Here is a 13,992-nt window from a genome sequence, read left to right on the forward strand (position 1 = left end):
TTCATTGTTAGTACCTTTTCACTTTCCGTATCTAGTGCAGATGTTGCTTCATCCAGTAAAAGAATTTTTGGATTGCGGACAATGGCTCGAGCTATCGCAATACGTTGTTTCTGTCCACGTGATAACTGAGAACCTTGGGCACCCACATTAGTATCATATTTCTAAGAGAAAAAATATAAAAAATCATAGAGAGCAATGTTATGAATGAAGCAACCAGTTTCGGAGCTTATGGACTTTTATGTCAGATGTGAACATTTTAAACAAATTCAGAATAGAGCATGTAATGTTACATATAATAAAATAATTAGCCATAACATCTGAGCTCCCCATCTTCGGATTAGGGGTACCCCTAAGATGCGTTGGGAAATCCCTCAGAACTTCACAGGTGAGGGTTTGAATGGCAATTGCCCCGAAGTGCAACTTTCTCTGGGCATTTGTGTTGCACCCCACCCCCAAACACTCAACCACCCACAGGACTCACCTGACACCCCAATCACCCGCGGGACTCCTCACACCTCGACCAGCCAGAGGACCCCCCCCAAACGCCACCACCCACAGGACACCCCTACACCCTGACCACCCAGGGGAACTCTCCCCACACCGTGACCATGCAGGGGACTACTCTCACACCCTGAACATCCGGTGACTCCCCCAACCCCTGACTAATCATTCACCCACTGTATTCCCCAACACACCCCCATCCCCCAACCACCACCACCATCGATTGCACCCACCTGCACAGGACTTCCCTTCTCTCTCTCTCTCTCTCTCTCTCTCTCTCTCTCTCTCTCTCTCTCTCGCCCCTCCCCCCCTCCCCCCCTGAGCTGATCCTGCCCTCACCCACCACAGGCCCAAACCAAACATCCCTGTAGACACGGCCTGATCTACCCCAACATGACCCAACCCCCAGACCTCCTCACGGACAGCCTGCTCAGACCCCTCCCATGGTCTCACCCCTAACACCCTGGTCGTCCCACCTCCCTGAGGCTTGACCCTCCATGAGATCCAATGCCCCCCACCTTCATCACTACCGCCACCCCAGACATGGGAGATGCACTGGATAGACTAAAAATTGATAAAGGGGAAGCACGGATAGGTTGGACTGTGCTTAACATTGATAAGACACCAGGTCTGAATGAGTTGCATCCACGGATACTGAAGGAAATGGGGTGGAACCTGGAGAGGCATAGGCCATAATCTTCCAATCTCCTTAGGTACAGGGATTGTGTTGGAATCCTTGAGAATTGCAAATGTTGCACCTCATTTCAGAAAAGGATGTACGTTTAAGACCCAGCATCTCTAGGTGAGTTACTTTTTAAAAACAATTAGTGTACCAAATTTTTTTTTCCAATTAAGGGGCAATTTAGTGTGGTCAATCACCTAACCTGAACAACATCTTTGGGTTATGGGGGTGAAACCCACGCAGACAAAGGGAGAATGTGCAATCTCCACACAGACAGTGACCCACTGCCGGGATTGAACCCGGGTCCTCAGTGCCATAGGCAGCAGTGCTAACCACTGCACCGCTGTGCCACCCTAGGTCAGTCACTTTAAACACAGTGTAGGAAAAGCTTTTAGAAACAATAATTTCAAACAAAATTATCAGTCACTCAGACAATGTAGATTAATTAAGGTGAACCATTATGTATTTGTTACCGGAAAATCACATTTAAATAACCTGGTTGAGATTTTATTTTTGGTCAATCTAACAGTGGGATCATGTGGTTAATGTTGTGTTCATAGACTTCCAAAGGGTATTCGATAGTCTCACACAACAGGCTTGTCAGCAAAGTTCAATCCATGGAATAAAAGGAACAGTGACACAGATACAAAGTTGGCTGACTGACAGGGAACGTGGAGTAGTTGTGAACTGTGTTTTTTTAATTCTGTGTGGCAACCTTCTATCTCCATAAGATGATAGTTTTGTGCCTTGATGGTAAACTCTGTTGAGCATTACCTGTGGCTCAGGAGTTACAACTCAGGCATGGTAGCCTCTACTGCATTTTCTGCCGAGAATGACAGTGGGTTGAGGAGGTGTTGGATTTTCTAGCCTCTGTTTAACTCTGAGCCCTCATCTCACTAGCTGAGCTTTCATTTCTGCCCACCTCCCCCAATGCATTTCCAAATAGTCAGTCTCCAAAAATCAGACATCAGAGACTATCTCCCAGTTGCAGCATCAATATCTGTCACTTTCATTTCTCACATGCAGGTGTCCTTGCAGCAGAAATAGGGATACTCAGGTGGCCATGACCCCCCAGAGGCCAATACATCATCTCTGGCTGTCATCCATATGATAAATGTGGTCAATCCAGTGCAAATGTGTTGTTGGCTAAGCCTGCTAAGAGATGCTGTGGCTTATTCCAAGACAGCAAGGTGGAAATTGTCACCCTTTTCTTGTTTAAGGGCCCTCCTGTTTGTTTCTGTCTATTCCCTTATTTTTTTTCCGTTTCTTTTATTTTTGCGATTACAATTTTGACACATGGATGAGTAATAGACCTGTGACTTTAACGCAACCTGTATCTTTAAGGCAGAGAAACTTCCTGTATGCAGCCTTTAATTCAAACAAGTAGAAGGCTGTGCTGTTTTAGACTGACATCAGCGATGACTCGATTTGATTGACTTGGTTGGTGGCCAATGAACTGGCTGGAAATGCTGTGCTTTGTCCGATAACCAGAGGTGATTGGTTCTGATCTCACTGATATGTTTTTCAGAGACAAGACTGATTTCTCCCGTTTCGCCTTTGGTTCCGAAGCATGGGTGGAGCAGCTCTACGTCTCTCTCTAAAATCTAGCGTGAGAGCTCAAAGCCGGGTTTCATGTGAGACAAAGGGTCTCAAGAAAGAAAGAAACAGGCCTGAAGTTGAAATGTCTCTCCAGAAGTAAAGAACTCATCAAATGAAGCAAGGACTCTTTTCTTCTGTCCTTAACCCTTATTATTTTACCCCTTTCCACCGCTCTGTGTTTGTCTGTCTATGTGTGTGGGTAGAGGGTGGGACAGTTAAAGGGGGTGTAGTAATAATAATAATAATAATAATCACTTATTGTCACGAGTAGGCTTCAATGAAGTTACTGTAAAAAGCCCCTAGTCTCCACATTCCAGTGCCTGTCCGGGGAGGGCTGTACGGGAATTGAACCTGCGCTGCCGCCTTGCTCTGCATTACAAGCTAGCTATTTAGCCCAGTGTGCTAAACCAGTAGGTTAACTTGCTTCTTATCCAGCTGAAATTACTGCATATTTCACCTTTATTTCTGTTATAATAAACAATAATTGTGTTTCAAGTTACAAACCTGGTGATTGTAATTATTGGGCAGCCAAGGGTCAATGATTTCGGGAATATTTATACAAACTCTTGGTTAGTTAACTTGTGTTGGGATTCCAGAGCCTGTGCGGCTGGAAATGACCCCGCACTAACACAGGGTGTCATAACATTAGCATATGTTGTCCAGATCTCACCACCATGCGGTGCATTGCGGGATGCAGGCTTGGCAGATTTGCAGATTGTTGTTCTCAGTCAGGATGCTGTTGATCTACATTCTCTTACTCAGCTTGTTCATAACAGTTGCAGCTTTTCTGATAGATATGTTGATTTCAGCATCATGTGACAGAAATAAAGGTGAAATATGCAGTAATTTCAGCTGGATAAGAAGCAAGTTAACCTACTGGTTTAGCACACTGGGCTAAATAGCTAGCTTGTAATGCAGAGCAAGTGACAGATTGCTGATGAGCCTTGATATGTGAACTTATCAACAAACTCCAGCATTAAGTTATTAATGCTTAAATAAAATGAAAATCGCATATTGGCCACAAGTAGGCTTCAAATGAAGTTACTGTGAAAAAGCCCTAGTCACCACATTCCGGCGCCTGTTCGGGAGGCTGTTACGGGAATTGAACTGTGCTGCTGGCCTGCCTTGGTCTGCTTTCAAAGCCAGCGATTTAGCCCTGTGCTATACCATGTATGGCAACATCCATTTGTCCTTCTGATGCTGATGGTCTAACCAATCTATTTTCAGGCATCTGAGGGTCTCTCCATTTGCTGCTGCAAGACTTCCTCAGTACAGAATATTTGTGTGGGATCGTAGAGTAACTCTCCGATGAGGACTTATTGCATTTTTGTCTTGGACCTCAGCTGAGCAAGGCTGAACAGCATTCTGTCAGTTCAGTAGATAGAACATAGAACAGTACAGCACAGAACAGGCCCTTCAGCCCTCGATGTTGTGCCGAGCAATGATCACCCTACTCAAACCCACATATCCACCCTATACCCATAACCCAACAACCCCCCCCTTAACCTTACTTTTTAGGACACTACGGGCAATTTAGCATGTCCAATCCACCTAACCCGCACATCTTTGGACTGTGGGAGGAAACCGGAGCACCCGAGGAAACCCACCGCACACACGGGGAGGACGTGCAGACTCCACACAGACAGTGACCCAGCCGGGAAATCGAACCTTGGACCCTGGAGCTGTGAAGCATTTATGCTAACCACCATGCTACCGTGCTGCCCACTTCTCTGTGGATGATCTGAAGTCACACCAGCAGCAAAGAGAAGAATATGCCAAAGTATGTCAGTGCCAGAACACAACCCTGTTTGACCCCACTGCAGATCTTAAAGGTTTGGATGTTGCCCAGTCACATCTGACTGCAGTCTGACCAGCGCACCATGGGAAATTACTTTGTCCGTGATACTCAGCAGGCAAATGCCCTGATTGTTGTTACAATCACGCCAGTTGCCCTTGTACAGGGTCATGATATTTGTCTCCCTCGAGCAGAGACCGATCAGTTTGTACAGACACTGCAGGAATGCTGGCTATCCATGCTTGATAAGTTCAGGCAATATTACATCAAAACCTGGCTACCCTTTGCAAGAGAATCAAAAGCTTGCTAAACTCCTCCACTGTGGATTACATAAAACATAAAACATACAGTGAAGAAGGAGGCCATTCGCCTGAGTCTGCAATGCCTCACTTAAGACCTCACTTCCACCCTATCACTGTACCCAATAACCCCTCCTAACCTTTTTGGATGTGGAGATGCTGGCGTTGGACTGGAGTGAGTACTGTAAGAAGTCTTACAACACCAGGTTAAAGTCAAAGAACAAAGAACAAAGAAAATTACAGCACAGGAACAGGCCCTTCAGCCCTCCCAGCCTGCGCCGATCCAGATCCTTATCTAAACCTGTCTCCTATTTTCCAAGGTCTGCACCCTCTCCAAGGCATCCACATCCTTCTGGTAATGTGGCGACCAAAACTGCACGCAGCATTCCAAATGTGGCCGAACCAAAGTCCTATACAACTGTAACATGACCTGCCAACTCTTGTACTCAATACCCCGTCCGATGAAGGCAAGCATGCTGTATGCCTTCTTGACCACTCTATCAACCTGCGTTGCCACCTTCAGGGTACAATGGACCTGAACTCCCAGATCTATCTGCACATCAATTTTCTCCAAGACCCTTCCATTGACCATATAGTCCGCTCTTGAATTCCAATTTTGATCTTCCAAAATGCATCACCTCGTTCACCTGGATTGAACTCCATCTGCCATTTCTCTGCCCAACTCTCCAATCTATCTATATTTTGTTGTATTCTCTGACAGTCCTCCTCGCTATCTGCAACTCCACCAATCTTAATATCATCTGCAAACTTGCTAATCAGACCACCTATACCTTCCTCCAGGTCATTTATGTAGATCACAAACATCGGTGGTCCGAACATGGATCCCTGTGGAACACCACTAGTCACCCTTCTCCATTTTGAGACACTCCCTTCCACCACTACTCTCTGTCTCCTGTTGCCCAGCCAGTTCTTTATCCATCTAGCTAGTACACCCTGAACCCCATACGACTTCACTTTTTCCATCAACCTGCCATGGGAAACCTTATCAAACGCCTTACTAAAGTCCATGTATACGATATCTACAGCCCTTCCCTCATCAATTAACTTTGTCACTTCCTCAAAGAATTCTATTGGGTTTGTAAACAGTCCAACAGGTTTGTTTCAAACACTAGCTTTCGGAGCACTGCTCCTTCCTCAGGTGAATGAAAAGGTATGTTCCAGAAACATATATATAGACAAAGTCAAAGATGCAAGACAATGTTTTGAATGTGAGCATTTGCAGGTCATTAAGTCTACAGATCCAGAGATAGGGGTAACCAGGTTAAAGAGGTGTGAATTGCCTCAAGCCAGGACAGTCAGCAGGATTTTGCAAGCCCAGGCCAGATGGTGGGGATGAATGTAATGTGACATGAATCCAAGGTCACAGTTGAGGCTGTACTCATGTGTGCGGAACTTGGCTATAAGTTTCTGCTCGGCGATTTTGCGTTGTCGCGCGTCCTGAAGGTTTTCCGCTTACCCGGAGAACCTTTAGGGCAATTTAGCATGGCCAATCCACCTAACCTGCAAGTCTTTGGACTGTGGGAGGAAACCGGAGCACCAGGAGGAAACCCACGCAGACACGGGGAGAGCGTGCAGACTCTGCACAGACAGTGACCCAGCGGGGAATCGAACCTGGGACCCTTTTGCTATGAAGACACAGTGCTAGCCACTTGTGCTGTTGTGCTGCCCAAATCCAACTCTGCCGTGTCAGGCAGGCTGTCTATGGTGTTCCGAACATTCTCAGTGATAGTGGAAAAGGAAGGATTGGCGGAAGGATCAAAAACCAGAGCAAACAGATTTAAGGTGATTGGAAAAGCCTGAGCAGTAGTGTCTAGGATCTGAAATACACTGCCTGAGAGTGTCCAATCATCAATCATCTACTCTGTACCTTCAGGCACAGGAGGCAGACAAAGCACAGACTCATGTTCATTAACTAGATGGCTAGAATTTCCTGGGACAGTTTGCTATCCTGTCAGCACCGAGGCCATGAGGTCCTGGGGTGGGACTCAGACCCAGAGCTACCGGCTCAGCGACATGGCTGACACCCACTGTGCCACTAGACAGCCTGAGAGTGTGGTGTGGGCCAAATTCAAATGTGGCTTTCCAAAGAAAATTCGATGAACACCTGAAGAGGAAACATTTGCAGGGTTAAAGGGAAAAGGGAGGGAAATGGGACTTAGTTCAGCTGCTCTTCCAGCAAACCTGCACAAACACGACAGGTTGAATGACCTCATTCTGTGCCATACCAATTCTATGAAAATGAAATGAAAATCGCTTATTGTCACGAGTAGGCTTCAAAATGAAGTTACTGTGAAAGCCCTAGTCCCCACATTCCGGCGCCTGTTCTGGGAGGCTGTTACGGGAATCAAACCATGTTGCTGGCCTGCTTGATCTGCTTTCAAAGCCAGCGATTTAGCCCTGTGCTAAACAGCCCCTGGGGTGGGGGTGGGGATTTTCTATGCACCTCTGCGTATGTTTCTCAGTGGCCCGCCATTGGCTGGCAGCGGGATCTTTTGGTCCCGCTACTGTCAATGGGATTTACCGTTGAATCCATCCCGGGCCAACGGCCACAGCAGGGGTTTGCCATCGGCAGGAAGGGAAGATCCCATTGGCGAGAACCGTTGAAAAATCCCCCCTCCCCAAAAATTGACTGAACAACCTTCTTCCCGGGATGTCTTAGTTTAATGCTGACTTTGTCAAGTGGTACCTTCAGGGAATCTTGCAGCTATTGTACAATTTTGATGATCTGATATTACATTATTACCAATAGGCAGAGCATATTATATATTAAAAATGATTTCCAATTCCAAATCGAGTAAATCTAACAAACCATACATTTGGTAATGCCATCACAAAGTCATGCAGTTGAGCTTTCCTTGATGCTGCAATGACTTCATCCATACTGACTTGACGGTTGTTGTCACCATATTTAATATTCTCCGCAATGCTGCAGTCAAAAAGGACAGGCTCCTGGGACACTATTCCAATTTTAGATCTTAAGAAGACAATGTTTATGGTTTCTGTGTTATGGCCATCAATTAACTGAAATGAATGAAACAGGGAAAAAAACTGAGTTAAGTAATGGACATTTCAAAGTAAAACGTCTGCAAGCAAACACAGCAGGTTGGAACAGAATATATTCTCTCACCACTTTTCCCTCATTAGGGTCATAAAATCGCTCAAGCAGTTGCACGCTCGTGCTTTTTCCACATCCGCTACTGCCAACAAAAGCAAGTGTTTGCCCAGGCTTGACTGAAATTGAAAGACCATTCAGAACTTGGTAGTCTGGCCGAGTGGGATATGTAAATTTGCAGTCCTTGAAGTGAATTCTCCTTTAAAGTTGTCCTGTTTAAAAAGAAAAAGTATTATTTTAAATGCAGTTATTATGATCATTCATTGTGGACAGTCAGTTAATGTTTTACCATATAAATCAGGCTCCCACAATTGGAATTCGGATTTAAATTTGACACTTGCCCCACTGATCTCCCTGGCTTGGCAACCTGGAAGCAAACGGAAGGCAAAACCACCGACTTCAGAAGTAAATGTTTCTTATACTACTCCTCGTGGGCCTTGTGGAGCCAGACACTAAAGGAAGTCTTTGGCCTCCCCTTTGCCACAGAATTTAATCAAATCCCTGTGGTGAATGTATTATGCCAATAATCCACCATTGTATTTGTATCTGTGCTATTGCCCTTGTATTTGTATCTGTGCTATTGCCCTTGTATTTGTATCTGTGCTATGCTGTTGCCCTTGTGGTCTTCTCCTATGAGCCATTGTATGGCATTATCCATAGGGGAACATGTTGGGGCAAGTATGGGCTCTGCCCATGGCTCCTCCCCTTGAAGGGTGGTACAAAGAGCAGTCAACCTGTAGGCGGTTCTCAGTATTGGATCAGTCGCAGGCAGGCATTGTTCTAAGTTGATTAAAGCCACGATTTACTTCTACTCATGTCTCGAGTGAATTGATGGTCACATCAGTCCATAAAGTGCAGAAGGAGGTCATTTGGCCCATCGAGTCTGCACCAGCTGCACACGGCCAATCATGGCATCTCTATTTCTAACCACTGCTATGATTCACAACAGATGCTCCCTCACCCTCAGCATCCCACTCACCCCATATTTGCAGCCTGCCCCACAATCAGTGACCCTAAATTCTTGTAAGACCTCTGCTTCACGAATGAGCATAGAAAACTCTTACCTGCATTCTGAAATGGCCCAGCCAACCATTCAGTTAAGTAAAAAATTTAGTTGTATCAAACTGCTGCAGAAAGTCAAATAAGATCAAGACAGGACAATAGGCATCAGACACAACAAAGATACACACAACCCAGTCGACTCTGCAAAATCCTCTTCACTAATGTTTTATGCTAAAACTGGGAAAGTTGTCATAAAGACTAGTCAAACAACAGTCTGACATAGTCATAATTACAGAATCATACCTGATAACCAAAGTCCCAAATACCTCCGTCAGCATCGGTAGGTATGTCCTGCTCCATTGGCGAGGCAGGCCCACCAGATGTCATGGCATAATGGTATACAGTCAGGAGAAAGTGACCCTGAGAGTACTCAAAATTGACTCCAGATCCCATGAACTCTCATGGCATCAAGTCAAACATGGGCAGAGAAACCTCTTGCTGATTACTACCTGCCACCCTCCCTCAGCTCATGAATCAGTGCTTCCCTGCATTACAAATGACTGCATGAGGCACTGAGTTTAGCAAGGTCATAGGCCCCTTTGCATGGGAAACTTCAATGTCCATCACTAAGTGTTCATTGTTATACCACCGCTACTAACTGAGCTGGCCAAGCCCTAAAGGATCTGGCTGCTGGACTGGGCCTGCAGCCATTGGTGAGAGAACCGCACATTAGTGCTTGATCACATCCTCACCAATCTACTTGTCACAAAAGCATTTGATGATACCCCCCCATCACTTGCTTAACAGGACTGGTTTTGATCAGATCCAGCAGCTCAAATGCTAGACATTCATGAGGCACTGTAGGCCATCAGCAGCAGAAAAAGTGTACTCAATCTGTACCCTCATGGCCTGATATAAACCTCACTCTACCATTAATGTCAAGCTAGGCAGTCAACCCTTGTTCAAAAGGCGAGCATGCCAGGAGCAGTACAACATACACCTAGGGCAGCACGGTGGTGCAGTGGGTTAGCCCTGCTGCCACACGGAGCCGAGGTCCCAGGTTCGATCCCGGCTCTGGGTCACTGTCCATGTGGAGTTTGCACATTCTCCCCGTGTTTGCGTGGGTTTCACCCCCACAACCCAAAGATGTGCAGGGTAGGTGGATTGGCCACGCTCAATTGTCCCTTAATTGTAAAAAATGAATTGGGTACTCTAAATCTATTTAAAGAAAACATACACCTAAACGTACAGGAGCAGCAGGGTAGCATGGTGGTTAGCATAAATGCTTCACAGCTCCAGGGTCCCAGGTTTGATTCCGACTGGGTCACTGTCTGTGTGGAGTCTGCACGTCCTCCCCCTGTGTGCGTGGGTTTCCTCCGGGTGCTCCGGTTTCCTCCCACAGTCCAAAGATGTGCGGATTAGGTGGATTGGCCATGCTAAAATTGCCCGTAGTGTCCTAATAAAAGTAAGGTTAGGGGGGGGGCGGGGTTGTTGGGGTACGGGTATAGGGTGGATACGTGGGTTTGAGTAGGGTGATCATGGCTCGGCACAACATTGAGGGCCGAAGGGCCTGTTCTGTGCTGTGCTGTACTGTTCTATGTTCTATGTTCTACATGAGGGGCGGTATTCTCTGATCCTGAGGCTAAGTGTTGACGCCATCGTAAACATCGTCGCGTTTTACGACGGAGTCAACAGGCCCCCAGGAACAGCAATCCTGTGCCCTACAGAGGGCCAGCACGGCATTGGAGCGACTCACGCAGCTCCAGCTGCTGATACCGGCGTCAAACGGGCGCTGTGGGTCTGCGCATGCACGCTGCGACTGGCGCGAATTCGCGCATGGGCGCTGTGGCTGGCGCGAACTCGCGCATGCGCACTCGTTTCCTTCTCCACGCCGGCCCCGACACAACATGGCGTAGAGCTACACGGACCCGGCACAGAGTAAAAGAGACCCCACCAGGAGAAGCCAGCCTGTCGATCGGTAGGCCCTGATCGCGGACCAGGCCACGGTGGAGGCCCCACCCGGGGTTCATAACCCCCCTCCCTTCCACTAGGCACCCCCCCCCCCCCCCCCCCCCCCCCCCCCCGCAGGATGGATGGTGAGGTCCTGACGGGTAGGAGCACATGTGAATGGCGCTGGCGGGACTCGGCCTATTTCGGCAGCCACTCCCCCATCCCGTGTGGAGAATCGCATGGGGGGCCACATAGAGTGGCCCCGACCCACGCCGGCACCAATGGCGGAGATTCTCCCGTCACCAGCGGCGTCAGGGCGGCGTCACGTGAATCGCGCCCGGCCTGGCTATTCTCCTACCGGGCCCAGGGTCAGAGAATCCCGCCCGAGGTACCAATTAAATTCACTTCACAAAATAACAAACAATGGCTGAGTACAGGAGATGCAGCAAAGGCTATGGGTCCTGCCAACATCTAGACTGTAGTGCTGAAGACTTGTAATCCAGAACTAGCCAAACTTCCAGCCAAGCTGTCCCAATACAGCATCTATTGGCAGTGTGGAAAAGTGCCGAGTTACATCCTGTCTACAAAATGCAGGATAAATTCAATCCAGCCATCCAAACATTCGACACACAAGGAGCGATTCAATTAAATGGGAACAAAGTCCCACAGCGAGCACGTTTAGCTGACAGTTTCCTAGCACTCACAACACCGAGAAACACATGGCTGTACAACACTCGCACTAAATAAGGGGCCTCAGCAGGGAATGCACATTTGATGCTGCGCATTTCCTCGTTTGCTACCCCGAGAAGCTCCACTCGCCGGAACCCCTCAGTGTAGCGAGAGATCGGGATTTAAAAAAAATATATTTAGTGTACCCAATTAATTTTTTCCAATTAAGGGGAAATTTAGCGTGTTCAATCCACCTACTTTGCACATCTTTGGGTTGTGGGGGTGAAACCCACGCAAACACGGGGAGAATGTGCAAACTCCACACGGACAGTGACCCAGAGCCAGGATCGAACCTGGGACCTCGGTGCCGTGAGACTGCAGTGTTACCACTGCGCCACCGTGCTGCCCAGAGATCGGGATTTTTAAATGGCATTGCGATCTCCAAATCTCCTGACGCGACCCCGACCCCCCCCCCCCCCCCCCAAAGCCCCAACACACTATGGGAGGGTCTCCGGCTCCCCCCTCAACACCAGCACAGAGCACCCCTTGCCTGATTGCTAACACATAGAAAATGCGGCCTTGGTACCTTGCAGTGACAACCTGGCACCCTGCTAGCTGCCCATGCCACCCATGCACCTTGGCGGTGCCATTCTTGCACTCAGGTGGCACTGCCAGGGTGTCAGGCTGGCACAATGGGCGTGATTTACATCGCAATGTCTCTCAAGATCGGTTTGGGTCACACTGGGTGATTTGAGCAGAGTACATCCCGGGAGCGGGGTTTCCTGGATTTTATTGGTCACACTGCATCGCGGCGAGCTGCTTTCCGGGTGCAGCGTGGCCATTGGTTCGCACCTATAATCTCCAGAAAAGTGATGACAGTGCAATAAGTACGAACTAGGCAATAGTAACTGGCTCACCAATGCTCAGCTTGGGTTCCACCAGGACCACTCAGGTCCTGACCTCATTACAGCCTTGGTACAAACATCTGAATTCAAAGGTGAGTTGCGAGTGACTGCTCGTGAAGTCAAGGCATCATTTGGACAAGTGTGGGATCAAAACTTAGTAATATTGAAATCATTTGGAATCGGGGATGGGGGGTGGGGGAAATTCTCCACGGGTTGGAGTCACACTTAGCACAAAGGAAAATGGTTGTGGTTTTTGGAGGCCAGTTATCTCAGCCTTAGGACATTTCTGCAGGAGTTCCTCAAGGTAGTATCCTCGGCTCAACCATCCTCAGCTGCTTTATCAAAGTTCTTTCATCTAACATGAGAAATGGGAATGTTCACTGATGATTGCAAAGTGTTTTGTTCCATTCAAGACTTCTCAGGTAATGAAGAAGTCTGTGCCAGATGCGAGACCGAAGACACACTGGAGCTCAAGTCCTGGGATGACAGCGATTTCCCGCCACTGCTGCCTCCAATACCCTCCACCATCCCAGAGATTCTCACATCAGATTGGGCACTTTAGTGAAAAGGCTCCTGGGGTACCCTCTAGTGAGCACCACACAGCTGATCCGCTGATGCAGGTGGAGGTAGGAGCACCCGAGTGGGTGGGCTGACCTGAAGGACTAGCTGCTGTCCAGACGGGCTTCGGCTTCTGGAACGGACAATCCCATTGATTGTGGAGATGCAGTCACAGAGCCAGGGACTACATGAGGATTTGTCGGCGCCATCCAGCTCCTGCAGGCGCAGTTGTGGTTGTCCAACAGCGTGCAGGGGCAGGAGGTGGTGCCGACCATGTGTGCCACCCAGGCCAACACTGCCGGGTGGAGTCCACGACGGAGGCATTGGGGACGAGGGTTCCAGCTATTGATCAGCATATCCAAGGCCTGGGACATTCTGTGCAGGCACTTCCCAAGGCCCAGGACAGGGCTGACATCCCACAGGCGGCCATGTGCCAGAGCCACCTAGAAATTGCACTGGCGCTCCTGAAAGTGGCCCCGTCACAGAAAGCCATGGCTGGCCAAAATAATGCAGACACAAGGGAGGTGGCCCAGTCCCAGAGGGAAATGGCGCAGTCACTGGTTAATGTGACACAGTCCTAGAAGGTGGTGGCATAGTCACAGTGTGATGTGGCGCAGTCCCAAATGGCAAATGTCCACTCCCTGTGCTCCATGGCCGCAAGCATGCAGAACCTGGTCGAAACCAGAACGGGCCTTCAGGACTGGCAGCGCCAGCTGGCAGGGGTGTTTCAGGGGAGAAGGTGATGGGACCCGTGCCAGTGACACCCACAGTGGAGGTACCGGAAAACCGCAGCACCTGACGCCATCCTAATATACCATTTGGGGATCCACCTAGATGTAGCACCCGTAAGGCCAGAAAGTTAGACACAAGTTAAGTTGGCATGGATACAGTGCTCAGTT

The 13,992-nt window shown here is 48.3% G+C and overlaps 1 protein-coding gene across 1 annotated transcript in view; it reads right to left on the reverse strand.

Annotated features, from left to right (window-relative positions):
* LOC119962011 (bile salt export pump-like) overlaps positions 1 to 13,992 on the reverse strand; it is a 138,597-nt gene that overhangs the window by 8,807 nt on the left and 115,798 nt on the right. Inside the window, 4 exon segments of the mRNA XM_038789760.1 lie at positions 15 to 161; positions 7,712 to 7,918; positions 8,025 to 8,206; positions 8,209 to 8,221. Of these exon segments, the coding sequence (XP_038645688.1) occupies positions 15 to 161; positions 7,712 to 7,918; positions 8,025 to 8,206; positions 8,209 to 8,221 (549 nt within the window).

This window comes from Scyliorhinus canicula, chromosome 2 (assembly GCF_902713615.1).
Source record: "Scyliorhinus canicula chromosome 2, sScyCan1.1, whole genome shotgun sequence".
Classification (NCBI taxonomy): Eukaryota; Metazoa; Chordata; class Chondrichthyes; order Carcharhiniformes; family Scyliorhinidae; genus Scyliorhinus; species Scyliorhinus canicula.